General features: G+C 32.7%; 1 protein-coding gene across 1 annotated transcript in view; it reads right to left on the reverse strand.

Annotated features, from left to right (window-relative positions):
• CDH19 (cadherin 19) overlaps window positions 1-27,403 on the reverse strand; it is a gene marked incomplete at both ends in the record, with an annotated part of 46,582 nt that overhangs the window by 18,702 nt on the left and 477 nt on the right. Inside the window, 6 exons of the mRNA XM_084251777.1 lie at window positions 1,955-2,076; window positions 8,976-9,229; window positions 9,756-9,937; window positions 15,693-15,857; window positions 18,659-18,778; window positions 24,594-24,888. Coding sequence (XP_084107903.1) covers window positions 1,955-2,076; window positions 8,976-9,229; window positions 9,756-9,937; window positions 15,693-15,857; window positions 18,659-18,778; window positions 24,594-24,888 — 1,138 coding nt within the window. The remainder of the gene's footprint in view (window positions 1-1,954; window positions 2,077-8,975; window positions 9,230-9,755; window positions 9,938-15,692; window positions 15,858-18,658; window positions 18,779-24,593; window positions 24,889-27,403) is intronic.

Below are 27,403 nucleotides of genomic sequence, written 5' to 3' on the forward strand. Positions count from 1 at the left end.
ATCTAAGAATACATATAATAAATTTTAAAGATACTGTTATCTAATAAGTCCGTTATAGTACTTCTAATTTAACAAAAGTAAATGATATATTCTTACAAAAACACAATCTAATATTTAAAATAAGTTAATTGTGAATAGTCATTTACATAATTTATGTAGCATGTTCTTTTGAAACTATTTTATAGAGAAGCATTTTTTAAAGCTGTGCAGTTTTCCCTTGAGCTGAGTTCAATTCCTTTATTCAATAGTTTTGTAAATACTGACATTATAAATAATTTGTTCTCAGAATTCCCCAATGAATAAAAACCTTCTTGCTTTTCAAATAAACATCTTTGTGTTTTCTGACACCAAGAGCCTTGGTTTTTCTTCTGTTGCAGTAGCCGGCAACATTTATTCCCTTGTAACATTTGCTCCCCCATCCTTTATTGTTTAGTTAAATGGAAAATGCAAAACCCAGACTCAAGACCCAAGTCCTCCTGCAGTGTTTCCATAGTGCTATTCAATACAGGACAAAAGCATCTGCAGGCGATGCTTTTCACTCTACCATATCACCAGCCAACTGCTCCATGATGTGAAGACTAAGAGATATGTTTAAATACTTTCAAAAAACAATGCAATAAACGAGATTATTACAATTCTATATAAAATTTGTTACATGAAAGAATGTGTTTTAAAACATTTCATGTTGAAAATTTAATTTAGTTCTGCACCAGACTAAATCTTGCAACTTATTAATAGGAATGATTTTGATAATCATTCTACATTTTGTTATATCCCTTCCTTTGAGTTTGAATCAATATAATCATTTAATAGTTGACTGATTATTTTGAAGACACTATCCAGATGATTTACAAACTGAAAATTCTGAGATATCTGCTTATTACTGAAAATAAAAACTGGCCTCTATTGATTATTGATTTAATTGACAGCCAGATGAGTTCAATTTGAGTATATATTAATATGTTTATGATGTACAGACAACCAATAAATTCTTATAAAGCCTTCATATTCTTCCCAGTAATTTCAATTGAATCTTAACTACTTTTGAGTACTTCTATTTTAAAAGCATGTGTTGGAGAGTCACTTTGGCCCTACTATGTAAAATCACCTCTAATATCATCTTAGAAATGAACTAAGATACAGGAATTCTATATTTGAAGTCTGGAATAGTCTACTCATGAATTCACAGTCTATCAAGTTAGACTTACCCTGATTTTGATTAATGATACAATATTATTGGTCAATGTTTAATTATTTTAAACTTAAAATTTTAATTTCTACTCTATACTTTTACTATTTGAATAGTAGTTCAAGTTCAATAAAGCATGACATTAACTAGATATTACTCTAAATTGAAAATTTTGCTTTAAGGGACTAATTCCGATGAAATAAGTTTTATGTATGACTTATTTCTACCCATAACTATTTTTCAAGAGTAAATATGTTTTCAAAAGATCTTTTTTCAATAAACTCTAAAGTTCAAAAGGAACCCACAGAAACATGTAAAGATATGTATAATATCACCTGTTATAGGAAAACTGATAAGAAATATATTTACTAAGATATTTTAAAAAGCATATAACTACTTAAAGGATTTTAAAACTTCAGTTTTAAAAATTGAAAACTGAGTTTTATTTACTGATTTTCTAAATTACATAATTTATTTCTATTTTCAATTGAAATATAATGTACAACATATTAGGTTGTGGTTTTCAGTGTGGTGATGTGACATTTATATACTGTTTGAAATGATCACTCAAGACTCACATGTCTTGACAATTTTTCAAATTTACAGTATAATCTTGTAGCCTATGAACCCCATGTGTATACTTTGTTCTCCTAACTTATTTTATAATGCAAATGGCTACTTCTTTCCATGAAATATATTTTGCACTAACCACCATTATTGTAAAAATATGGCAAAACAACATGTGGCACTGAGGTGAGTACTTACATTTTTCTGTGGCTGAAACACTTAGGTTGTACCAAGCACTAATCTCCCGATCAAGAGAGTTAGTTGTGATGATGGTGCCATTGTCATCAATACTGAACACCTGGCTTCTGGTGATAGAATACCTGCAGCAAGAGGGAGATATTCCCACTGTCATAATTTTCTCTGTGTAACAGTTTATACACAAGATTCTTCTTAAGTAATGACAAGTCATTAAATGCATGTGCCACATAATCAATGTAATGTTGCATAATTTTCAATAAGGTACATTCATATATTTAAGATTCACCTCAGTGGAGATAGGAAAATAAACACCAAGATGACTTAAGAGCAATGTTTGTTTTTGCTTGTATAAAGGAAAAAAAGTTTGGTAATATTTAATAAGAACTAAAGTCTCTATATAAAGAGACTTTATCCCCCAAATAAGGATGATAGATGTAAGGTGTTATTAGGTCATGCATGGGAAGAAGAAACCAGGTAATAAAATTCTGTCATGCAGAAGCCTAGAAAATGATCTCAAATTCCACAATGAAAGAAGTCTTTGAAGTACTCAGCATGTCTTATCTGCTTGCAAATGATTAATAATAAAAATTAAAGAAGAGTAATAGCTAGGGTTCAGTGATAACTTCTCATTGCACATACATTCCCAAAGACTTTGATGAGACATCAATGAGGTTTGCCATAATTATGTGGCAAAAGATGAGAATATTTTAATCTTCAATTGACAGGTCTCTAAAAATATCACGCTAATTTGTAGCTTGGTGTTCAGAGGAGAATTAAAATAGAAATTACAGAAAATTAAGCTTTAGAGGAGTTTGGTTTTAACTATTTTAAAGTGCTTTAAATCTTTATAAGCAATTCACTTACATCAAGACAAGTGATCACATTTCTTAAGAGATTTACTGACAAAAATGAAACAGCAGATTAACAGTTAATTTTGTATAAAAAATTAAGAATCTATCGTGGTTCTACAATACACCACCCCAAATAACACCAGTCAAAAGTTAGACAGGAAATCATAGTTTCTAGTAATATTAAGCATCCATTAGAAATTAGGAAGCAATATCTAGGTTGCAATTAAAATCCAGGACCTACTGAAAAAAATAAAACAGAAATAAAAACTGACATAGGACTCTAGGTAGAACAGAGAAACTAGAAACCTTATTGTGATATTAGCAATATTGTGAAATATGTATTATTTCTTTTGGCCTCTTCCAGAACCACTGATGCTAATCATACAGATGGCTTTGACTATTTAAAATTCCCCATTCTAAATTATACATATATTTTTTCAAAATGTAAAACCAATTAAAATATTTATATTCTAATACTAGATATAAATATTTTCCTTTAACTTTATTTTTTAAAAATAGGAGATCAACATCAGAAAATTAATAGATAAATAAAGAAGTGTTATTTTGATATTCATCTCATCTAACTCAGCCTCCTCTACCATTGGTAAATTTCCCAGTTAAAAACATGTTTTGAAGTAATTTTAGACTTACAGAGATGTTGTAAAAATAGTTCAGAGAGTTTCCATATGGTCTTCACCCAGCTTCTCCTAATGTTAACATCTAATATTAAACCACAGCATTATTACTGTGTAAACACTAAGAAACTAAGTGCTGTAATGCTACAAACGAAACAGACTATATTTGGGAATTTGGCATTAATATATTTTTCCAGCTTTATGGATCTATGATTGATGAATACAATTTTTATATATTTAGTTGTACAACATGAACTTTTAAGATACTCAAATGATGGGCTAATATTTTTATATACTGTGAAAGCTGATCACAGTCAAATGAATTAACATGTCCATTGCTTCACAGAGAGACCTTCTTTGTGCATGAGGCATCACCTAAAAGCTACACTGTGCTGTATATTAGATCTCCAAAATATATTCATTTTACTGTATTTGGATTTCACCAGTTTTCAACTAAGTTTCTTTTTCTATTTTATGAAAAAGGAAATAGGCTGACCCAGGCTTGCATATTGCAATAGTTTCCATGTCTCCTCCACTATTCTCAATCTTCTTGCTTTTTATGCTTTAGACACTTTGGAAGAACACTGGTCATTTCCATAGAATGTCCATCAACTTGGGTGTGTCTGATTTTTTCTCATGAGTAAGTAATTTCCATATTTTTGGCAAGAATGACAATAAAACTTGTGCCCTCCTTTGACATCATGTCAATTGGTACATATATTCATTGTAGGCTATTAATGCTGGTAAGAACTTTAGTCACTTGATTAAGGGAGTGCCAGCCAGGTTTCTTTACTATTGTCCCTTTGTAATTATTGTTCCCAGGGATATATCTTGATAAGTTAATATCCTTAGATGAAACATGTCTAAAATAATTACCACTGTCATATACTTTTACTGGAAATTTGCTATCAGTGTAGATTTCAGATATCCCACACACACAATGGTAACTGTGTGAGAAGATGCATTAATTACCTTGACAGAAGAACCACTTTACTATGAAATTATATCATCACATTGTACATTATAATTATATACAACTTTTATCTTTAACTTTGGGTTGCAGCATGAGAGGCACTGAACTCTGCTTGGGAACCACACCCCTGCATGATATCCTGGTTTATTATTATTTTAACGATAAATGTACTCATGTTGTGGCTTTTTAACTGCCAACAAATTTATTACATTTAAAATAAGAGAAAGATGTGTCTCTATTAAGTCATATCAGTATCAACTCGAATTTATTTTGGATATTTAAGCGGTCAAATGTGAAATGTACAGAATATCGTTATGTATATGTTGCCTAAATGTTGACAATCTTGGATATCAGGAGTAATCGTAGCATGATTTCTGGGCCCTTTCAACATATGTGCTAATTATTTCATTCCTTTCTACTTTGAAACCACAAGATGATCCAGTAATCCTTGGATTCACTAGTTTGTAGAAGTGTCACTCCAATCTACTTCCATTGCCACCTGTCTGTATTTTCCATGGGGGCCTTGCTGTTTTCTTCTTACAAGGACACCGGCCATACAGGATGAAAGGTTCTACGCACTCTAGGGGACCTCATCTCAACTTTCACTATGTTTCTGCTTCTGAATTGTGAGGGTCACAACTGCTTGTGAAGGTCACAACTGAGGTACAGCATGTTAAAGCTTCAGCAGATCTTTTTGGATAAATAATTCAACCCAGAGGCCAATTTTAATTTTCCTTGGGGGAAATGCTCAAGAGTAGAATCTGGGCATATGGTTAATGTGTGTTAATTTCATAACAATCTTGCATCCTCCTAATTTGATAAACTCCCCTGTTATATCTAGATTTTTTTTTTGTAAATACCATGGAAATGTCTATGTAGAAAATCAATTGATGTGTAATGAAAGAACAAATTTCCTTTCCTTCCATTCTTTTGGCATCTCTTTTTCTTGCTATTACGTGGCTAGGACTTCAATATCACATTGTTTTGGACTGATGAAAGATTACACCTTTAGGGAATACACTCCTTAGGGAAGAAGGACTGGGTCATTATTAGTATAATTGCAAGTTTTTTGAAGATACTCTTTATCAAATCTAAAAGCCTCCCTTTTATTCATTAGTATGTCCATGGTTGCTTTTGAAAAATCATGCATGGGTTTCAAACATTACAAATGATTTTTTACATATTTTGACATGACCATACTTTTTTTTTAAATCTGTTAACACGCCAAATTATATTGAAAAATTTTATATGTGCAAATGTTCCTGCATTCCTGTTATGCATTACTATTAAAAAAAAAGAGTTGGACTAATTATTCTTTTGTCAAGAGCTTTTTCATCTTGCTTATGTGTATTGATCTATTGTGACTGTTTAACATCCAATAAATTTGCTACATTAAAAAAAAAAGTATTGCTATTGAATCATATCAATACCAACTCATTAATTACTTGTAATTTTTTATATGTTTTACCAGTGACACTATCTGGGCCTGAAAAGTTATTAATTAAAAAATTAAATTTATGTATGTGTGTCTTAGGTGAGATATATGTACGTTTTATGATTTTATATGTTTATAGATGTATGACTATACATGCTATATATGCATATATTTCTTACAACTTTCTTTCCACATTTTTCTTTGTACTATTTTTATTTTTACAAGCTCTCTGTTTGAGGTTATTCTCAAATAAAAGTTTTCAAAACTGTGGCCTTGAGTCATCAGTAACATTTTATATCACAGCCAATACACACCATTTAAGAAAGAAAAGGAGTATGCAATTCATTTTGAAAAGAACTTGAGCTGGAAAGCTTACAACATGAGATTCTGATGTTTAGAAGATTAATCTCTGGTTCACCTCAAAATTCCTTTTAATGGAAGTCTTCATTCCTCTCAAAGTGCTGAATAAATAAAACATGACCTTGCAATGTTTTCTTATTGCTAACAGCTTTTGCAAGAATCATCTGAACAAATGATTCTCCCATGGATGTTTCTCTAAAGGCCTTTACAGAAGTCTTAGACCAAAGGCACAGACACATAAAGCCTTATCTTTCCAAGCCTGATGCAGCTCCCCAGTGTCTTTCAAGGATTTGGAGGCATCCTTTTTTGTGCATATAAAGAGTGTTTAATGACAGCCTTTTCTTTAAAAGGTGAAAACTATCCCTGACACTTTTGAAACACCCACAAAATAAACAGGGTTGTTTCTCAGACACTTAATTATTCAACATTCTGTATCTTTTTATGTATGTGATTGTTGGTAGATTCTCAAGTAATTTGTCTGAATTCATCGGCTACAGGTTTATAGTATTCTTTATTATGATGTCTGATGTTTATAGATTTAATTGTTATGTGCTTTCTTCATTTCTGATTATTGTGTCTATTTTTCTTTTTTTTCATTTGGTGGTCTAGCTAGAGATTGATCAATTTTATTGGTGTTTTGAAAGAACCAGCTTTTGGTTTCATTGTAATTTTGTATAATTTTTGCACTGCTTTTTTACTTCCCTTTTTATTTCACTTCTTGACTTGGATTTAACTTGTGCTTTCATTCTAACAAAGTAATACACCATCACAATCATATTTACAAAAATTTTTAAATTTGACTATAGACTTAATTAGAAAGGGAACTTCAAAAATCTTCAGAGAATGAGTCATACAGAACACTGGCAGTAAACCTCTTATATCTGGAATATAGATAATATCATAATATATAGTGCAGGTATAAAATGAAAATTTTAAGGAAATTTCCTCATGCTTAAATAATCACATCATTTCACTTGCACATCTAAATAGTGCATTCTTCCTTCAGACCTATGCCCTGGGTTTTCTTGGTATTTAAGTATACAGCTTATTATTATAATTCATATAAAGGTATATCTTAGTTCTCAAGTTTTTGTGGCCTACCAGTGATAAAAATTTTCTGAAAACCACTTTACTTATTCCATCCTAGATTTGCTAAATCTGAAAACACAAGTGATTCTTAATTGGGGTGGGGGCTAGAAAACATGAATTTTTAGGACTAAGTATAATTCACTTTGTTTATTATAGTTTAGTATTTTTTTCCTCAAGTATTAGAATAACTCTGAGGACAAAGTACAATTATCTATGATTCCCTTTGGTTTCTGCCTGTGCTATCATGGAGGCTTATAGAATAGATATTATTAATCTAATGCTGAAATTGATATTATTTAGCATTTTGGTTTTAATCATTTTCTGGATCTTTTACTTTCTTACTTAAAATCAGATTATACCACAAGCAAACAAAAAGTTGTCATTCTAATATCTGCAAAGCAATCTTATTTAAAAGGCACCTCTATGAAAGGTATTAGAATATACTCTTTTGGTAGTTGCTCACAAACACTTTTTTAAGCAATTGATTTTAGTATAAAGCTGAAAATTATTACCAAAACATTTTGACATAAAATAAGTAACCACAAGTAGTGATGACACACCAAAACACATGATCTCTGTTAAAATTTAGGCATGATTCACTAATTTGTCTAATGTACTTGCAACATTTTTTCTTATAATAAACAATAATTTTGTATGATTTATAAAATTATACCATGTTTTTGTTGGTAAAGCATTCCCCATTAACTGCCTAAATTACACCACTAAGATTAAATATTTAAATTGTTTCCAACACTATAAATGATAATAAAATATACTATAATGAATAAATTAATCATTAAAGCACTTTTGCAATTACATATTCTTTACTATTCCCAGAAGAACAATGAATAGATTAATAGATATACTATTTAAAATATTTAAACATATATATATAGGGTTATAATTAAATCATTACATATAGAGATAAAATTATGTCCATAGATATATGTTGTTTATACACTTATATTTATTACTTACATACTTATAATCCTTATATATTTTATATATTTTACTAAAATTACATTCCTAAATAAAAACTATAGCTACATATTAGAGGGGAGACTTTTATGACTAGGAATTTTATTAGAGCCGTAGGAGAATTCCTTAGTCTCAAAAATTAACAGAAGCTCTTTTCCCTTGAAAGAGCGATTCACTGTTCAGAATCTTAATATACACATGCAAGTTTGTTTAATTCTGTGGCCTTTTAAATGTGGAAAACAGGTGAGTAAGGGCAGATGGCAGAAGGAAACATGCAACAGATTTTGGTCTTTATGTTTAACCATATCTAAATTGGATTATTGGGGAAAAGCTAAAATATAATACTTGAATATAAAGCTACTCTAGAGGCAAATATTGTCTAATTGTGATGCAATAATTTATTTCTGAATGTTCTTATTTCGTTTTTACTCCTTTAAGGGGTATCTGTAAAAATATTCTCAATTTTATGGGCTTTTCCCCTGCATATTCTTACTCCAAATAATACAGTATGGAATTTTAGTTGGTGATTGTCTATTTTGTGCATGTTTGTAATTGTAGATGGGTTGTCTATTTTAACTTATTGATTCGTAATTTCAAATTTGATCAGCATTCTATAAATGTAGATACTACCCCTATATCATTGTTTTTAAGCTATTCTGTGTTCCTTGATGTATTATTGCAAGCTGGTCATCCAACATACCCAATAGGAGATTTCCTCTGATCTGGATCTGTGGCAGAGACCATGCCTACAAATGATCCACGTGGGAGTCCTTCATAGATTTCAAACATGTAACATGGGTGGAGGAAAACAGGGGGCTCATCTTCATCCCGCACCTGGACCTTAATGACAGTGGTGGAAGGTTCCGCGTGGTATTTCATGAGCTGTTCATCAACATGGCAATTTCTAACTTTTGCTCTAATGCGATAGTGATTCTGGTGCTCAAAATCCACTTTCTGCAAAGAAATATAGTGTACAAAGAAGACATAATTTCAATAATCTAAGGTATTTATTATTTAGGTGAAAAAAGTCTTAGTTATAATGAAGACTCAACTGTTTTTTAGATTTACGTTTTATGCACTGGGATCACTAGACATTTGCACAGCAAATCCCCATTGGTATTTAATCTTCAAAATTATTATAAAATGCTTGTGGATAATAACTATATGTTTTTAGGATAAAAATATAGTTTTCTGGGCAAAATTTCTTAGGGAGTTAGAATTTTCTCTTATTTAAGATCTTTTCAAATTGTGCTTTACTTAAAGATTTTTTATTTTTAGATTTTTCTACATATTGCTCAAGATACTTTGTAATAACTAACACTTTCTTTTCTAAACTTTTTCTCCTTAAACCACAAATAATAGGTTCTCATTCCAATTACTTAAATAAGACAAAAACTAATCAGCTAGAGAAAGTGAATTGTATGTATTTTTGATTTGATTTTATACTACTCTGCTAAGGAAATAATTTTAATACATATACCTTTTTTAATATAACTATTCCTTCTTGGGTCTCATCATCAGTAATGATGTCAAATGTTTGTGAATCATCTTCCACGCTATAATCCATTTCTGCATTCTCTCCTATGTCATTATCAGAGGCCATGATTTTTCCTATAGACGTACCAGCGGGTGCGGATTCAGAGACAGCCAGGCGGTATAAACCTTTAAACAAATCAAGATATTTTGCATAACTAATACACATAAGAAACTCCTAATATAACACCCTTTATTTATGGACTGTAGGGAAGCATACCCACACTTTCCACCAATAACTTATTCTAAATCTCTCTTTCTGCCACATACTACTCAAATAGGTAATGAGGGAAATGTTCAGATTGCAAAAATCTGGGGATGGAGCTTAGTGCCACCCTTGGGGCTCATGGTATGTGCTGCCTTTAAAACCAGCGCTGCAACACAGGGGAGTGTGTCCCCACATCGGCATTTTAGAACAGGGACCTTTCTCCAGTAAAGGCTGCTTGAAACTGACAGATGACTCCTGGAAGAACCAGAGGGGAACAGAGAAGCCCACCCAAGATGCCGGCCAGTCCCAACAACACAGTGTCCCAACGCATACGGCAAATTAGAAAACAAACAGTAGGGAGGAGAAGAACCACACGCAACCTAGCAACTCTCCAGAGAAAAAGCAAACCACAAAAAGAAAGCCAGCCCCCAGATTGCAACGACAATAACATGGAAGAATTTCTGAGCCTTCCAGAAAGAGAATTTAAAATTGCCGTGATTAAAAAACTGACAGAAGTCATAAAGGAAAACAATGATAAGGGAAAAATAATCAACGATCAGAAGAATGCAATTGAGTCCCTAGAGAGGGAAAACAATGGTCAGAAGAAAGAAATTGAGTCCCTAAAGAGGGAAGTAAAAGAAATGCAGGAGATCAAAGAATTAATGGAAGAACTAAAGAATTCTGGGAAAAGCAATGAAAGCAGAATAGATGAAATGGAAGAACGAATAAGTAATCTTGAAGACACAGAAATAAAAAGAACCAAAACAGAAAAGGAAAGAGAAGTACGAAGGAAAAAGAACGAAGAAAGACTTCGGGAACTATCTGACTCCATGAGGAAAGGAAATATAAGAGTTATAGGAATACCAGAAGGAGAGGAGAGAGATGTAGGAACAGAGAAAATATTCAAAGAGATAATTGAAGAGAACTTCCCAAATGTGAAGAAGGAGCTGAAAATTGATATACAAGAAGCAAGAAGAACACCAAACTTCCACGACGAAAGAAAAAATACAGCAAGACACATAATAGTAAAGCTCCCAAGAATCCAGGACAAGGAAAAAATAATGAAGCTGGCAAGAGGGAAGAAACAGATAACATTCAAAGGAAAACCAATCAGGCTGACATCAGACTTCTCCGAAGAAACACTACGGGCAAGGAGAGAGTGGAGGGACATAGTCAACAGACTCCAAGAAAACAGATGCCAACCAAGAATACTCTATCCCGCAAAGCTCTCCTTCCTCTTTGAAGAAAGAATATGGACCTTCCCAGACAAACAGAAACTCCGGAATTTCATTGCAACTAAACCCCCACTCCAAAAAATACTACAAGGAGTCCAAAAGCCAGAACCTCAGAGCGACGAATAACAATGAAAGAAGGCCAAAAAAAAAAAAAGTTATTAAAAGAATAAATAAATAAAATCAAAAGAAAGACAAACACAATGGCAAATACAGATGTTAACATATCAATATTAACTCTAAATGTAAATGGACTAAACTCTTCAATAAAAAGACACAGAGTTGCAGCCTGGATTAAGAAACAAAACCCAACCTTTTGCTGTCTCCAGGAAACACATTTAGCTACAAAAGATAAAAATAGGCTCAAAGTTAAAGGATGGAAAACAATCCTACAAGCAAATGGACCAAAAAAGAAAGCAGGAACAGCTATACTTATATCAGATAAAACAGATTTCAAACTCAAAAAGATAAAAAGAGACCCCAATGGTCACTACATTATGATCAAGGGGACAATACTTCAAGAAGAAATAACACTCATTAACATATACTCACCAAACGAAGGAGCACCAAAATATATCAGACAACTGTTGTCCTCTCTGAAAACAGACATCAGAGAAAACACATACGTAGTGGGAGACTTCAACACACCACTATCAACAATGGATAGATCAACAAGACAAAAAATAAGTAAAGAAACCAAAGCTCTAAATAAAGACCTAGAGCAATTGGGCTTAACAGACATCTATAGAACACTAAACCCCAAAAAAACGGAGTACACATTTTTCTCAAGCGCACACGGATCATTCTCCAGGATCGATCACATACTGGGGCACAAGACAAACATCAACAGATACACCAAGATTGAAATCATATCAACCATCTTTTCTGACCATGAAGGCATCAAACTAGAAATAAACCATAAAAAGAAGGCAAGGAACTTTCCTACCTCATGGAGATTAAAAACCACACTACTGGAAGACCATTGGACTAATGAGGAGATCAAAGAAGAAATTAAAAAATTTTTTGAATTGAACGACAAGGAGGACACCAATATCCTAAATGTATGGGATGCAGCAAAAGCAGTAATAAGAGGAAAATATATAGCAATAGAAGCTCACATCAAGAAACAAGAAAGAACGCAAAGAAACAACCTAATCTCGAAGCTCAAAGATCTAGAAAAAGAACAACAAAAAAAACCCCAAAACCAGTAGAAGAAAAGAAATAATAAAAACCAAAGCAGAAATAAATGAAATTGAAACTAAAAAAACAATCCAAAAGATCAATGAAACCAAGAGCTGGTTCTTTGAAAAAATCAATAAAATAGACAAACCCCTAGCCAGGCTCACAAAGGAAAAAAGGGAGAAAGCACAAATAAACAGGATCATCAATGAAAGAGGAGAAATCACAACGGACACAGCAGAAATCAAAAGAATAATCAGTAACTACTATGAACAGTTATATGGAAACAAGTTTAACAATCTAGAGGAGATGGACAAATTCCTACAACTCTACAATCACCCAAAGCTAGATAAAGAAGAAATAGAACACCTAAACAGACCAATTACAATTAGCGAAATTGAAATGGTAATAAAAAACCTCCCCAAAAACAAAAGCCCAGGACCTGATGGATTTACAAATGAATTCTACCAAACATTCAGAGACGAATTAGTGCGTATCCTTCACAAACTCTTCCAAAAAATTGAGAAGGAAGGGACAATACCAAACACGTTTTATGAAGCCAACATTACACTAATACCAAAACCGAACAAGGACAACACAAAAAAGGAAAACTACAGGCCAATCTCCCTAATGAACACTGATGCAAAAATCCTCAATAAAATTTTAGCTATCAGAATCCAACAATGTATCCATAAGATAATTCACCATGACCAAGTTGGATTCATTCCAGGGGCACAAGGATGGTTTAACATCCGAAAATCAATCAACGTTATCCAACACATCAACAAAAAGAAATATAAAAACCATATGATAATATCAATAGATGCTGAGAAAGCTTTCAACAAAGTGCAACACCCATTCATGATAAAAGCCCTTGAAATTCTTGGGATACAAGGAACATACCTCAACATCATAAAGGCCATCTATGACAAGCCAACAGCCAGTATCATTCTCAATGGTGAAAAGCTGAAAGCAATTCCATTAAGATCTGGAACAAGACAAGGATGTCCACTCTCACCATTGCTTTTCAATATAATACTGGAAGTCCTAGCCAGGGCAATAAGACAAGAGAAAGACATCCAAGGAATCCAAATAGGAAAAGAAGAAGTCAAACTATCACTATTTGCAGACGATATGATATTATACATAGAGAACCCCAAAAACTCCACAGAAAAGCTAATTCAACTCATCAATCAGTTCAGTAAAGTGGCAGGATACAAAATCAACACGCAAAAGTCAGTAGCCTTCCTATACACAAACAATAAATCTGAAGAAGAAGAAATCAAAAAGACCATCCCTTTTGTTATTGAAACAAAAAAAATCAAATATTTGGGAATAAATCTAACAAAAGAGGTAAAGGACCTATACAAAGAAAACTATAAAACACTGTTAAAAGAAATAGAAGAAGACACAAAGAAATGGAGAGACATCCCCTGCTCGTGGATTGGAAGAATAAACATTATTCAAATGGCCATCCTTCCAAAAGCAATATACAGATTCAATGCTATTCCAATCAAAATTTCAATGTCATTCTTCAAAGAAATAGAACAATTATTGATGAAATTCATATGGAATCACAAAAAACCCCGAATAGCCAAAGCTCTCCTGAAAAAAAAAGAAGGGAATGGAGGCATCAGACTCCCAGACTTCAAACTATACTACAAAGCCATAGTCATCAAAACTGCATGGTATTGGAACAAGAACAGACATACAGACCAATGGAATCGAATAGAAAATCCAGAAATAAACCCACAGATTTATGGTCAACTAATCTTTGACAAAGGAGCAAAGAATATGCATTGGAGCAAAGAAAGTTTGTTCAATAAATGGTGCTGGGAAAACTGGGTCGCTACATGCAAAAGAATGAAGCTTGACCACCACCTCACACCATACACAAAAATCAACTCAAAATGGATTAAAGAACTAGACATAAGACCTGAAACCATAAAATATATAGAAGGAAATATAGGCGAAACACTACGTGATTTGCACATCAAAGACATCTTTACAGACACATCACCCAAAGCAGTGATAGTGAAGGCAAAGATAAACAGCTGGGACTACATCAAATTAAAGAGCTTTTGCACAGCAAAAGAGACAATAACAAAAACAAAGAGAAACCCCACCAACTGGGGGTTGCACCCAACACTAATGATAAAGGACTGATCACAAAAATCTGCAAAGAGCTGATGAGACTCAACAACAACAAAGAAAATAATCCAGTCAAAAAATGGGCAGAAGAGCTTAAAAGAAACTTCTCTGAAGAGGAAATGCAAATGGCCAATAGGCATATGAAAAAATGTTCAACATCACTTGTCATCAGGGAAATGCAAATCAAAACTACCATGAGATACCATCTTACACCAGTGAGAATGGCACATATCAAAAAAAACTAGCAACAACAAATGTTGGCGAGGGTGTGGAGAAAAAGGAACTCTTCTGCACTGTTGGTGGGAGTGCAAACTGGTCCAACCACTGTGGAAAGCTGTGTGGAGATTTCTGGACCTACTAAACATAGAGCTTCCATATGATCCAGCAATTCCACTCCTAGGTATTTACCCAAAGGACACAGAAACATCAATTCCAAAGAACACCTGCACCCCTATGTTTATAGCAGCACTGTTTACAATAGCTAAGCTTTGGAAACAACCCTAATGCCCAAAAATAGATGACTGGATCAAGAAGATGTGGTACATATATACCATGGAATATTACTCAGCATTCAAAAAAGATAAACACATGCAATTTGCTGCAACATGGATGGCACTGGAAGGGATCATGCTCAGCGAAATAAGCCAAAAAGAAAAAGAAAAATACCGGATGGTCTCACTCATAGCAGGAATCTAGAAAACTTAAATAAGGGACCAGGAAAATGAATAACTATAAGAAAGTGAAAATCAAAATCAACAAAAAACTATGAACCAGAGACACTTTTAGGGGGGCGGGGGTGGGAGGGGAGGGATTGGGGTCAGAATGGGGGGCTGCAATTGTATGGGGAATATCACAATAAAATTTATAAAAAAAAAAAAAAAGCTTAACATCAAAATAAATAAATAAATAAATAAAACCAGCGCTGCAAAACCAATGCCACACACTAATTTTACTTTTCACCTTTTTCATAAACATGAATATTCTCTTCTGATTTCATTTGGGTAAGGCAGGACTTTTGTAAAAGTGAAGTGGTATTATGTGAACTTTATAAAAGTGGGAGATACCTGTACTATTAGTTAAGTTATAATGAAAATTCAAGATGCTGTCTACTTACTTTCTTTAAATATAGGTTTATTGTCATTAACATCAGAAAGCTTAATTAACACACTTGTTGTTCCAGACAGTGCTCCAGGCAGACCAATCATGTCTTTGGCTTGAATAATTACCCAATACTCATCTTGAAGTTCTCTATCCATTTTAGAAGATATTCTTATGACTCCTTTAAAAATGTAACAGACTTCAATTATTATTTTATTATTAACCACGGTATCTTCCTAGTTAATTTGTTAAGAATTCAACCAACAGTCATTCTTTTGAAAGACTCTGAGCCAGTACAGTGTGCTAAATGCTGTAGTGGAGAAAAGAATGTAAAAGTAATAAGACAACACACTACTTTGCTGAGAGTTGAGTAGTCACATCAAAACTATGGCCATGAGTAGACCCTTGATAAAATCCTATGTTAAGTCAATCCACAGATAAGGCAGAGAAATAACTTAATTTTTACTTCAATCTTATTTCCTGCTCTCTTCTCTAATACAGATTTAATGAACTGTTCCCCTAAACTTAGAAAAATATTTATTATGGGGTAAATGTGTAAATTATAATAACAGATTTAGGCAAAAAAGTTGGTGCATGTATGATGTGAAAATCTTATTGAATCATAATATATGAAGAAGGGTTGGTTTTTGAATCGCAATTACTTGAAACTTACATGTATATGTATTCATATTCCAATTCAAATGAGACCATGGTGTTGTAATAAATGTCTTCTATTTCGAGAGAAATTGCTGAAATTGTAGAAATTAATTTTCACTAAAAAGAAAATTCAAGTAGGGACAATGTGCATAGGTGAGGGGACTGCAATTCTCACAATTTTGGGAACATAGAACACTTGTTGTTGATACAAGAAAGAGAACAGCCAATCTATAAGTACATCTAGGAAAAAGTGTCCACTAAAATAATCGGGATGTATGTTAAAAAAAGAGAAACATTGAATCACGTTGTGATGGATTGTAACTGTGGTCCAAAATGTTTCATAATTATTGACTATTATATGAATTGGTATGAAAACTATTAAATAGATGCTGCTAGCATCTAGCTATGTAGGACTCAAGAGCAAATTGTGTTTCATATTGGAAGAACAGTATTAGAATTTTTGGAAATAATATCCAAAGAGATAGATGTTAGTTAAGCAGTGGGTGAGAGTGATATGGAGGCCTTTGCTCCCCACGGGTGAGGGCTTCAATTAACTTTGCCTACTTTATTTTCAACTGTTCTTCTTACCTTTAGAATCATCAAAGGACACATATTCTCAGATCATCTTATTGACCCCAAAACTTATTACTTCAGTGTTGGTGTTGTCATTTGTTTTGCTGCCCAGCCCCCCTTCTCTTCCATCAATGCAATTAATAGTTTCAGCAAACTTGTTCAATATAATGTAAAAGTCATTGAAATTTGGGGGAAAGACAGGGTTTAACATGATGAAGAAAGTCCAGTAGGGCCTAACATGTAGCTATTCATCATGTGATCCAATTTCTACACTCTCCCTAAGCTTTCCCACATTCTCTCTAATTAGTCCAAGAGTTTCAACACTCCCCCCATCTCAGAAATTCCCCCTATGTTCTTCTCATAATGTAGAATTTTCCACTCTCTCATCACCTTTGCCACAGACTTTGGGTTTCAGTATATTCTGCCTTCAACACATAATATAACATAGTCCTTATTTTCTTGTTCCTATTTAAATGTATTCATCAATATTCACATGTTTAGCATCTATTTGCAAGTTCTCAGAAAGAGGAGTCCGAGCTGGGTATTTATTGTCATTTTCTTAACATGATGTAAACAGTATGTTTTACAATGCCTGTTACTTATTCAACCATTTTCTACCAAGAATGATGAATTGAGGGAATTAAAGTCTAACATCTTAAACATATATTGAATAATAAAATAACTTGCCCTGTGTATCCAGAATAATAGAAGCCAGGTGCCATACTTAGAAGAATTAAGAATACAGTCACTCAAATAGTATTTTTCAGAAGCTGATTCCCTCAAAAACTCTGGTTGAGAAAGAACCATTTAATAGTTGCTGAATGAAGCAATAAGAAGAGTTGAATGTTTAATAAATATTAAAAATCCAACAAAATGCTTTAATTCTTTGAATATGTAAGTGTAAGCAGAAAAGGTGATAGTATTTGTCTTTTATTAACAATCACAGAGGTTTACTTCTATTGACACTTGCTACATTGTTGGGCAGTTGGTTTGTGACTAGTTATGGGTATTATTTTTATCTTTTCAGACTATGAGTTCTTAAAGAGAGTATTTATATAGGCAAACTTTTGGGCACAACAGTTCTTAAAATGAATTATTGTCACATAATTCTTATATTCAGTTGCATGAATTATTTTTTTTTATTTTATAAAATACTGAACTGATTAATGGAAAAGGAAAGACAGAAATATAAAATATTGTATTGATCTAAATAAAAAAAGAGTTTAAAAAATTGTATGGCTCAGACCACTTTATAGACACAATTGTGAATCCAGATTTAATTGCATTCCATTGGCATGCAGGTGTATCTCATTGTGGTTTTAATTTGCATCCCCATGATGACTAATGAGGTTGAACAGTTTTAATATGCTTGCAGGCTTTTTGTATGGCAATTCTTTGTCTACTTCTTATGAATGTGTCTTCCCCATATTTTTTTATTATTGTATTGTCTGTCTTGTCCTAATTGATTTGTAGGAATCCTTATATATGTTACACCCCAAAAGCAAACAATGTGCTATGGACATGGAATAGCAAATCTCTCAAATTTAGAAAAGTCAATTAAAAGACTAACAAGAATGATTTAAAGTCACAACATATTATTTATTGCAACAGAGACTGCATTATTTTGTATATATGTGGAATCCAGTAAAGCTGAAATTATTGAAACAACTGTAAAACATGCAGAGAAATTTTGTTCTAACATTTGCCTGCTTAGAATAATGTTGAATTTTACTTTGTTTTATTTGGAAATACCTGTTGTTGGTTCAACAGAGAAATATGGTTGACCTCGTAGCAGGCTGTAGAGGAGACGTGCATTATTTCCACTTGTAGAGTCATCAGCATCACTTGCTGTTACCTTGATGACGAATGATCCTGAAGAGGAAATGAGTATTAACAAGAAATTAAGAGCGTGGGGTTATTGAGCAATGAATTCAGCTCTGTAAGGAATTCTATCTTTCTCAAGCAAGATGATAATAAAGTGTAGTCCATCATCTTTTTTCTGAATTATAAAAGTATATATCATTCTGGATAGATAAGGAGAATATACCACATACAAAAAGCCTACATATATCAATGTAGAATTTTAAACATTCTACATTGTGGTTCTATGACATAATGAAACCCATTACAATATGTAATTCACGATCTTTCAAAGGCATGTTATTAGTGGAGAAATCAGAAGAAACTGGAAACACTTTATTTCAAAAATCATATTGTGACCTGTATCTCAGAAAATTATAGAATATTCATAAAAATTTAATAAGAAGTTAATAAAAGTTGATAAAAAGGTTATTGAAATGAGCTTGAAATAATATCACATTGACTTTGAGCATAATCATTTTGCCTCTTTAATTCTATTTTATAAAATGGTTACTGGCTTTGAAGAGTTTTTTTAAAGAGCAAATATTGATAAAGTAAGCATTCTCATTAAAATTCAGTCACAAATAATAAAAGCTATGTGAAACGTGTGCCTTCAAGTTAGTACTCAAATATGTCTTTAAAAATATTAAGCTTTTTAACTTTCTTTATATCAACCTAGAATCTAGCATTCTGGGTCTTGTTGCAAATTCACATTCGTTAAAACACCAAGAAGAACAGCAAAACTAATGGCACAAAATGACACGGCCTGTGATTATCTCTAGAGCATCATGATTTTATGCACTGTGATCTGATATTAAAAACTGATATACTCTACTAGGAAGCCCTTCTAATTCCCAATAATGGAACTGTACAACTTTTGCCTCAATTATATGAATTATTTACTGCCATTTTTTTAGTATTTTTATGTTTGTTATGTAACAAGGGTTTTGTTATGTAACAAGTCAATCATCCTGTAGGTATATGTTAGTTTCAGGTGTTTTTAAATATATTCCTACAGATGGTAGCAAGATGGATGGATATTGAGGGCATGATGTGAGGTGAAATAAGCAGATGGAGAAAAATAAAGACTGTATGGACTCTAACAAAGATGAAATCACACAAACAGAGTAGATTGGTTGTTACCCCGGGCTGGGTGTGGGAATGTTGGGGAGACAATAGTCAAAGGGGACACACTTGTAGACAGAAAATTAGTTCAATTCTATAGTTCGGATGTACAATATTGTGATTATGGTCTGCAATGCCACATTTTGGTGTTTGTTTATACTTTAAAGTTTCTAAGAGACCAGAGCTTTACTGATACTGCATGGTATGATTGGAAATGTCACAGGGTAATCACTAATATGCAACTATCAAATCAACAAGAATTAGATCTTAGGTTACACAAGATCTCACATGACTGAATAGATAAGTGAATAAACAAATGCTGAAGGTACATATTCTTATAGTAATTATGAAGGCTTCTTAGTGATCATCAATTTTATTACTTCATTTTTGGCAAAATTTGTTCTTTTAACTACCTTTCCATGCACACACATCCATTTAATCCCCACACCTTTCCTCATTATGCCCTCATTTTATTCTTCTATTGGGGTTTCCCATCCCCAGTTTCCAGAACTAGGGTTATATATAATACACACAGAATTGTGGAAAATATGATGCCAATAAGCTGTCTTTCGATGGGAACAATCAACAATAGTTTTAATCTCCCCTTCCTCATATTATATGTTAAATACAGCTATAAAGGCACTTGGTGGCTGAGATAAATGTTTAATTTCTACATTCATTTTCATACAAACACATGACTCCTCCTTTGTTAGCAATATTAGAGGTGCACGTAAATCAAAATGAAAGTCACAGCTCCTTCTCAAGCACAGCAGCCTCCCAGGCCCACATAATTGCTGCTTTTCATGTTGTGAACATTGTTTACAGTCAGAATCACTCCCAATAGGTCTGTGAAGTGCAGTTCTAGTCTCCCGCTCACTCCATTCCCCAACAACACAGAAATCACTATGAACTGTGGATGTATTCTAAAATACTATGGGCCCATGCTACAGAAGAACTGTGGTGTATATCGGTGATGTCAGCATACTTAGGGAACTAATTTTAAAATTTTATTTCCACAGGAAAATTCTGAGTTTTTAAACCTGACTCACAAGTAAATATTTGTGATATAATATATTTATAAGATTATAAAATAAGTTCTGTATAAATACTTAGAGGAAAATCTAGGGAGCTATTGAAAATGATCATAGCTAGGATTCTAGAAGATTTGTAAGTACAATCCCTCATAAATAAGGTTATAATTCATTGAACATTATGAAGTTGTAATAGACTTGAAAGGTTGAGTTTATCAAAAAGTCAATGTTTTTTTTTTAACCAATAGAAGCATAAATAATATAATTTATGGCATTACTATAATAGAGAGAATTGCAAAAAAATGGATTTTACACCCACCAACATAGTCTCTTCATCCCCCAGAGAGTCTAATCACTTATGTAGAGTTCCTGTGCCTCCATGAACTCATTCATTTACTCAGATACCTACAATCTCAGACACTGACTCCTGGCCTAGTATGTAGGTCTTATATTTTTGTGTGGACAAAAGATAAATGTGCAGATCCAGACTGAGAAAAACTTGATGTTTTATCATAATTTCTGAAAGTGTTTGTTTTAAAGTAATGTCATTTCAAATATATATATATATTTGATGAAAGTTCATCATTACATATAAATGAATGCATATTTAATAAGCAGTTGTAGGGATTTTGTTTGTTTGATTCTTCTGATGACATGTTCAGTTTCTAAGTTTAAAGTACAGGTTCTAAGTTTAAAGTACCAAATTCTAAGTTTAAAGTACAGTTTTAAATGAAATATTTTGTAGTTATCTATAATACAACACAAATCTATTTTTAAGAGACAAAGGAGAATGACGTGTCTGCATTGGTTGCTTTTTAAAAGGTAAAATTGGTGGATGCGGAACTTAGAAACAATATCAACTCTCAAGAACCTATAAAATGATTAAGGGTATGGTAAGAAATTCTATTTTATTCTATTCTATTCAGGTGAAAGAATCCACATGATTCATTAACTAAATATTGACATTGAAAGAGATGGAGAAACTACATATATTATTAATCCGTTTCTTTAAAGCAATATCAATGACAAACTGAGAATGTTTCAGAGGAAACCATCAACAAAATGGTTGAAAGAGCAAAAAGGATATTCTCATATTTCCATATTAGGTAACATCTCTGATAGCAGCTGACCAGCCTGTGTGGGCTCCTTCCTCCCAAGGGAAGCTATAAAAATTGCTCATTGATTTTGGTGTGATTCCAAACAAAACCCAAATCCTGAAAGGCACTCCAAGGGGATGTATTGAATTACACTGATTGACAACGTAATATGTACATGTCCCTCATGTTGCAATGCATAATGAGAGCCAAATATTGCACAGACCAAATGAATGCTTTGTAATCTCTATAGAATCAACCACAGTGAGGCTTGCACATGATGGCATGCTATAATTACTGTATCATTCACATTATTATCTGTTCCTGGGCTCACTCTGCAAAATTCCTGTTCTGTACCTCCTCTTCTCCATATAAAATTCTGCCCCATTTGCTCTCAATTACTATTTTGGTCTCCCACTTCACTGACAAAAATAACAACAACCACTAATTAACTGGTTTATTATCAATGTGTTAAATTATCTGGATCTGGCTCCTCTAATACCCTGAATTCCATGGCCCTGTCCCTTCTCAAAAATAGTTCTTCAGTCCTTAGATCCTTTTATAGTTTGCTTCGAAAGTACTCTCCTGCTGAGTTGGTCCCTATAGTACCTAACTGTTACTAAATTCCCCATCTTAATAAAAAATAAAATAATGTTAAACAACAACAACAAATCCCTTTCACCTTCATCTGCTTCTTCTTAGGGTCTCACATCACCATATTTTTCCCTGTAGTAAAACATCTTTTAAAATGGCTACATTCACTCTCACCTCTGAATCTCCTTCTGTTCATGCATCACTCTCCAACACACTGCAATCTCTAACAGTTGCAAAAATTTGACTCAATTGCTCTTACCAACCTCAGTGGGGCATTTCAGTTTGCCAAATCACAAGTCACTGCTTTGACTTGATTTTGTTCCACCTCACAGTAGAAATCCACACAGTTGGAGAATCTATTCTTTTGGAATATCTCTTCTGTTTGCCTCCTCTTCCCTCATCACTGGTAACCTCTTAAATTCGAATGCACAAGCCAATCCCCCTTTACTTAACAATCAGGTTACCCTGTCTGCCATCCTCATCTCTACCAGCGTTCACTGCCAAGATGATCTCATTCTAATGCCATTCCTTACAAGATTGCTACCTGCCAATAATTCTCATTTTATTATGCAAATCTCATCACCCTGTTATCTGCAATTTTTGTTTAGGATTATTATGACTGGTCTATTTGTATCATTCCTAATTTTCATTACTAAATATCTCTATGTCCCCTAGCCAATTAATCATCGTTATATTTTAACCTTACCTAATACTTACAAAACATACAGATTAAGTATCACCTTGTTTATTTAAAAGAATTATTTATGTATTATAGCAAAGATATAGATTTACTGACAGCAATTACCTCTTGTATCTTTTTTACAATTGAATTCTCACATTTAGGGAAAAGTTCTGAGAGCATGTTAGGTTCATCATTGAAGAAGGAGATGGACAAGAAGGAGGAACAGGAGGGAGAGGAAGAGCTGTCTTATTTACCTAGCAGGGAAATAGTATAATATTAAAGTGTCATTTACATCTAGTGTTAATTGGTCTTGATGTGTATTACATAACTAAGTTAGTGATATCATAATTAAAGACCTATGTTCTGAACACAAGTAGAAAGTCATCTTTAGATTACTACCTGGGATCCTATATTTCTGAATTATATACAGTGTTACAAACCAGTTGTACTTAATAAAAAAAATCTTAAAAATCAGGAAACTGCAACAGAATAGACACTTTTAGATTTGCTGGCTAATGAATCGAACACTTAGATCAAGCAGTTTTCCAGCATATAGCACACTTTAAAATAGCCATTATTGTAATTTATTTAACTTTATCCAACAAGGAAATTTTATGAATTATGTTTTACTATATGGAGTGTTGTCAAAATACATGGAAGATTTTGCATAGCCATACCATAATCTTCCCCTATTGGAAAGACATTTTTGATGTCGAAGGCAGTCACTTCTTATATTTTTGAAAGTGCTCTCTTCTACATGTATTCACTTAAAATATTTATAAAAACAACAATGTGTTTAAAGGGGAAATTGAAAATGAATACAGTCACAGAGAGGTGTTCAAGTATTTTGTTTTGTTCTTAGTCTTCATGTTCTATGGTTTTCATGCATATACTATCGTTTTTGACTTATAAACTTTTCTAATTTTAATCTCATCTCTTTCAGGATAATATTTTTGCTTTTTTGAGACAAAAAATACAATTTTTAAGAATGACATTCTCATATTAATGAAACCAGTAAGTGAACAAACTAAAGAATTTACCTGTCACTCAAACACACCTTACCTTTTTCCTATGGCTTGCAGACTAAGATAACATTTTAAGCAGACAGACATATAGTTAATTAATATATAACACCATAGTTTATTACATTTTTATCAACTAATTTTTAAACATTTTACTTAACATGCTTGCAGAATAAAGTGGGAGGATAGAACTTAAAATAATTTACTTCTAATACAAATGTTTAGAAATGTAAATGCTTTCATTCTTAATAATCTTTGACATAAATTAATATGCAATACCTTCTGGAGACATCTCGGGTACAACGGCCTCATAAGGTTCATCTAGGAATTTTGGTGCATTGTCATTGATATCCGAAACTCTGATGACAAATTCAGACTCGGGTTCCATAGCCTTCCCAGTGGTGGCATCTATTACCTGGGCTCTTAGCAGGTAGAGGGACCGTTCTTCTCTATCAAGCTTCTGTTTGGCAAATATGTCACCTGTTCTGTGATCAATGACAAAAATACTTCCAGCTCCATCTCCCAAAAGCTTGTACTGGAAAGAGTTGTTTCCATTGTCTAAATCAGATTTCAGCTGCAAGTGCAAAGAAGGAGAATTTAGTTTCCAGATATGCTAAAATGAACAAATGGATTTTAATCATTTCATTTTCATGCCTGCCAACCATTCCCCAAGTGAATAATTACATTTTAGACCTGTTTTATATTAAATAAGTTAAAATATTATTTTTACGATTGAAATCTATCACTAGGCAGAGGAGTCTTTGACTTCTCATTGAAATACAAATATTATTACTCTAAATAGAGGATTCTAATTAGAAACTGCAATAATTTAAAATCAAAAACCCTTTCATAATTTACACACAACAGTGTTGGTTCTAATTGTTTCAGTCGTTACATTTTTAGTCACTAAGTCATACTTCAAATATTTATATTAGATTGGGACTTAGGGACAGATCAATCTGGACATTAATGTTCTTCCTTGAGGTAAAAAAATACAGAGAAATCATAGATGTATTATTAAAAACACAGGGAGGATGTTGATAATAATAAACTCAACCATTTATTGGGCATTTATTAAAAACTACAAATTGTTTTACATTAATTTTCTCAATCTCCCCAAAATAGTGTGAGATGTATATTATTGATATGATCACTCCTTTCTATAGAGTAGGAAGGTGAGATTGAAAAACTTTCATTCACGTGGTTTTTATGTAGATTTGTGATTTTGACCCCAGTCCAGTCTGCTCCCAGATCTTCCCCTGCAAACCACAGATAACATGGTCATTTAGTCCTTGAGTTTTAGTGAGATCAATATAAACTCTTTTCTTCCCTTCCTTATTCTACTCAATTCTCAAATCTCTCAAATTTTCTTCTTCTGCCTTCACTGTTATTTTTTAAAGGCAAGTACATTTGGTAATCTTTCATAGTGTTAATGATTATTTGGAATTTATAGTGATCATTTAGAATATATACAAACAGAGGTCATAACTAACATTGGTTGTGTGTGTTTTTTTTTAGCATCTAAATTACTTTCATAAAAGAACAATTCCCTAGCACTTGTGAATGCGTGAGTGTCATGATTGTTTATTACTGTGTTCTTCTTCAAAGTAAGTGTTCCTCTGAAAATTTACAGTTCAACAAGAAATACAATCTTAGGCAAATTCATGCTTTTTCTAATAGCACATATTGTGATGTGCTATTAATACTATTTTTCTAATTAAAAATTAATAATTAATATTTTTCAATATGATGGATCGATAGCTAAAGATACCTAAAACACCTAATTTTAAAATGTGCTGAATAGCACTGCTATGCAATGAAAAGAAAATGTGTGAATAGTAACATCCAGATTGACTTCCTGGTGTTAATTCTTTTAATTTGACAACACGTCATTATTATAAGATAAAAGGAAGTGTTGGTGCCATCATGGTAAGAAATTAAGGACAACAAATGTACTCTCCAGTAAACACATCATATTAAAGGAATGCATGGCTGGTATATTTCAAATATTTTGGGCACACCTTTAAGAATATGATTCAATATTTGAATGAAGATAAATCAAATTTAGTAATGAATAACATTTAAAGTATATTCCCTCTGTAATTTTCATAGATCAGTAAATGTGATATTTTAAGGACTCAGGTTTTGGTAAAGGAACAGTTATTACTTTAACATCTGCCACTTAGTGTCACAAAATGTACAAGTTAAATAAATTCTAACCTCATGGATTCTAGTATCATGAAATTTTCTGTTTCCATTCAAAAAATATTTTAATTGGAAAGTTACTCTCAATTTGGCAAAAAAATATCATTTTGAATTTTTACTTAATTGTGCTTTCCAAACTAGATAACCTTTCAAGTATAGCAAAAGGATTGGTACGTGTGCACAAACACATGCATGCACACATACACACACACACACGGGGGTGGGGTGGGGGGAGATATATATATCTATATATATATATATAGATATATATATATATATATAGAGAGAGAGAGAGAGACTGGAACCTGACTAAGATCCTACTCGAAGCCTTTGGGTGAATGCACCCTTGTACCTTTGACTGAAGGTATAAATAAACTCCTATGAATTCTAGACATGAGGATGATGCTGCACTTCTCCTGAAAGTACTAGAAAAGGAGAGTTAATGAATTTTGAGTGCTTCACCCTTTGGGCCCAATTAAATTTTAGTGCCAGTTAATTAGCAGTTAAACTTATTTCAGTTCATTCATCTGAAGAAAGAGCCTTACAGAAAAGGACACGATACTGTAATTACCCATGTTTAAAGAAGACCAAATAATAATAAAACCCCAAAACATAAATAGGAAATGATCTGTCTCATTAAGGAAATTTTCTTAAGTTATATTCTTGTAAGACAGTGAAAATAATTCTTCTTTGTCCTCAACTTCACTAATCAAATGAAGGGTGTAGTTTCCTGAAGGAACTTAACTGTGAAAGGATTTGGTATTCATCTTGCTTCATTAAAAATTAATGAGGGGTAAATCAATACCTACTTAGCATAATAGAAAATCAGGTTAAATACTGTTGGTAAACTTGAATGGTTTTCACTGTGGTTGCTTTGATCCATC

Source organism: Talpa europaea (assembly GCF_964194135.1).
Source record: "Talpa europaea genome assembly, chromosome: 13".
NCBI lineage: Eukaryota > Metazoa > Chordata > Mammalia > Eulipotyphla > Talpidae > Talpa > Talpa europaea.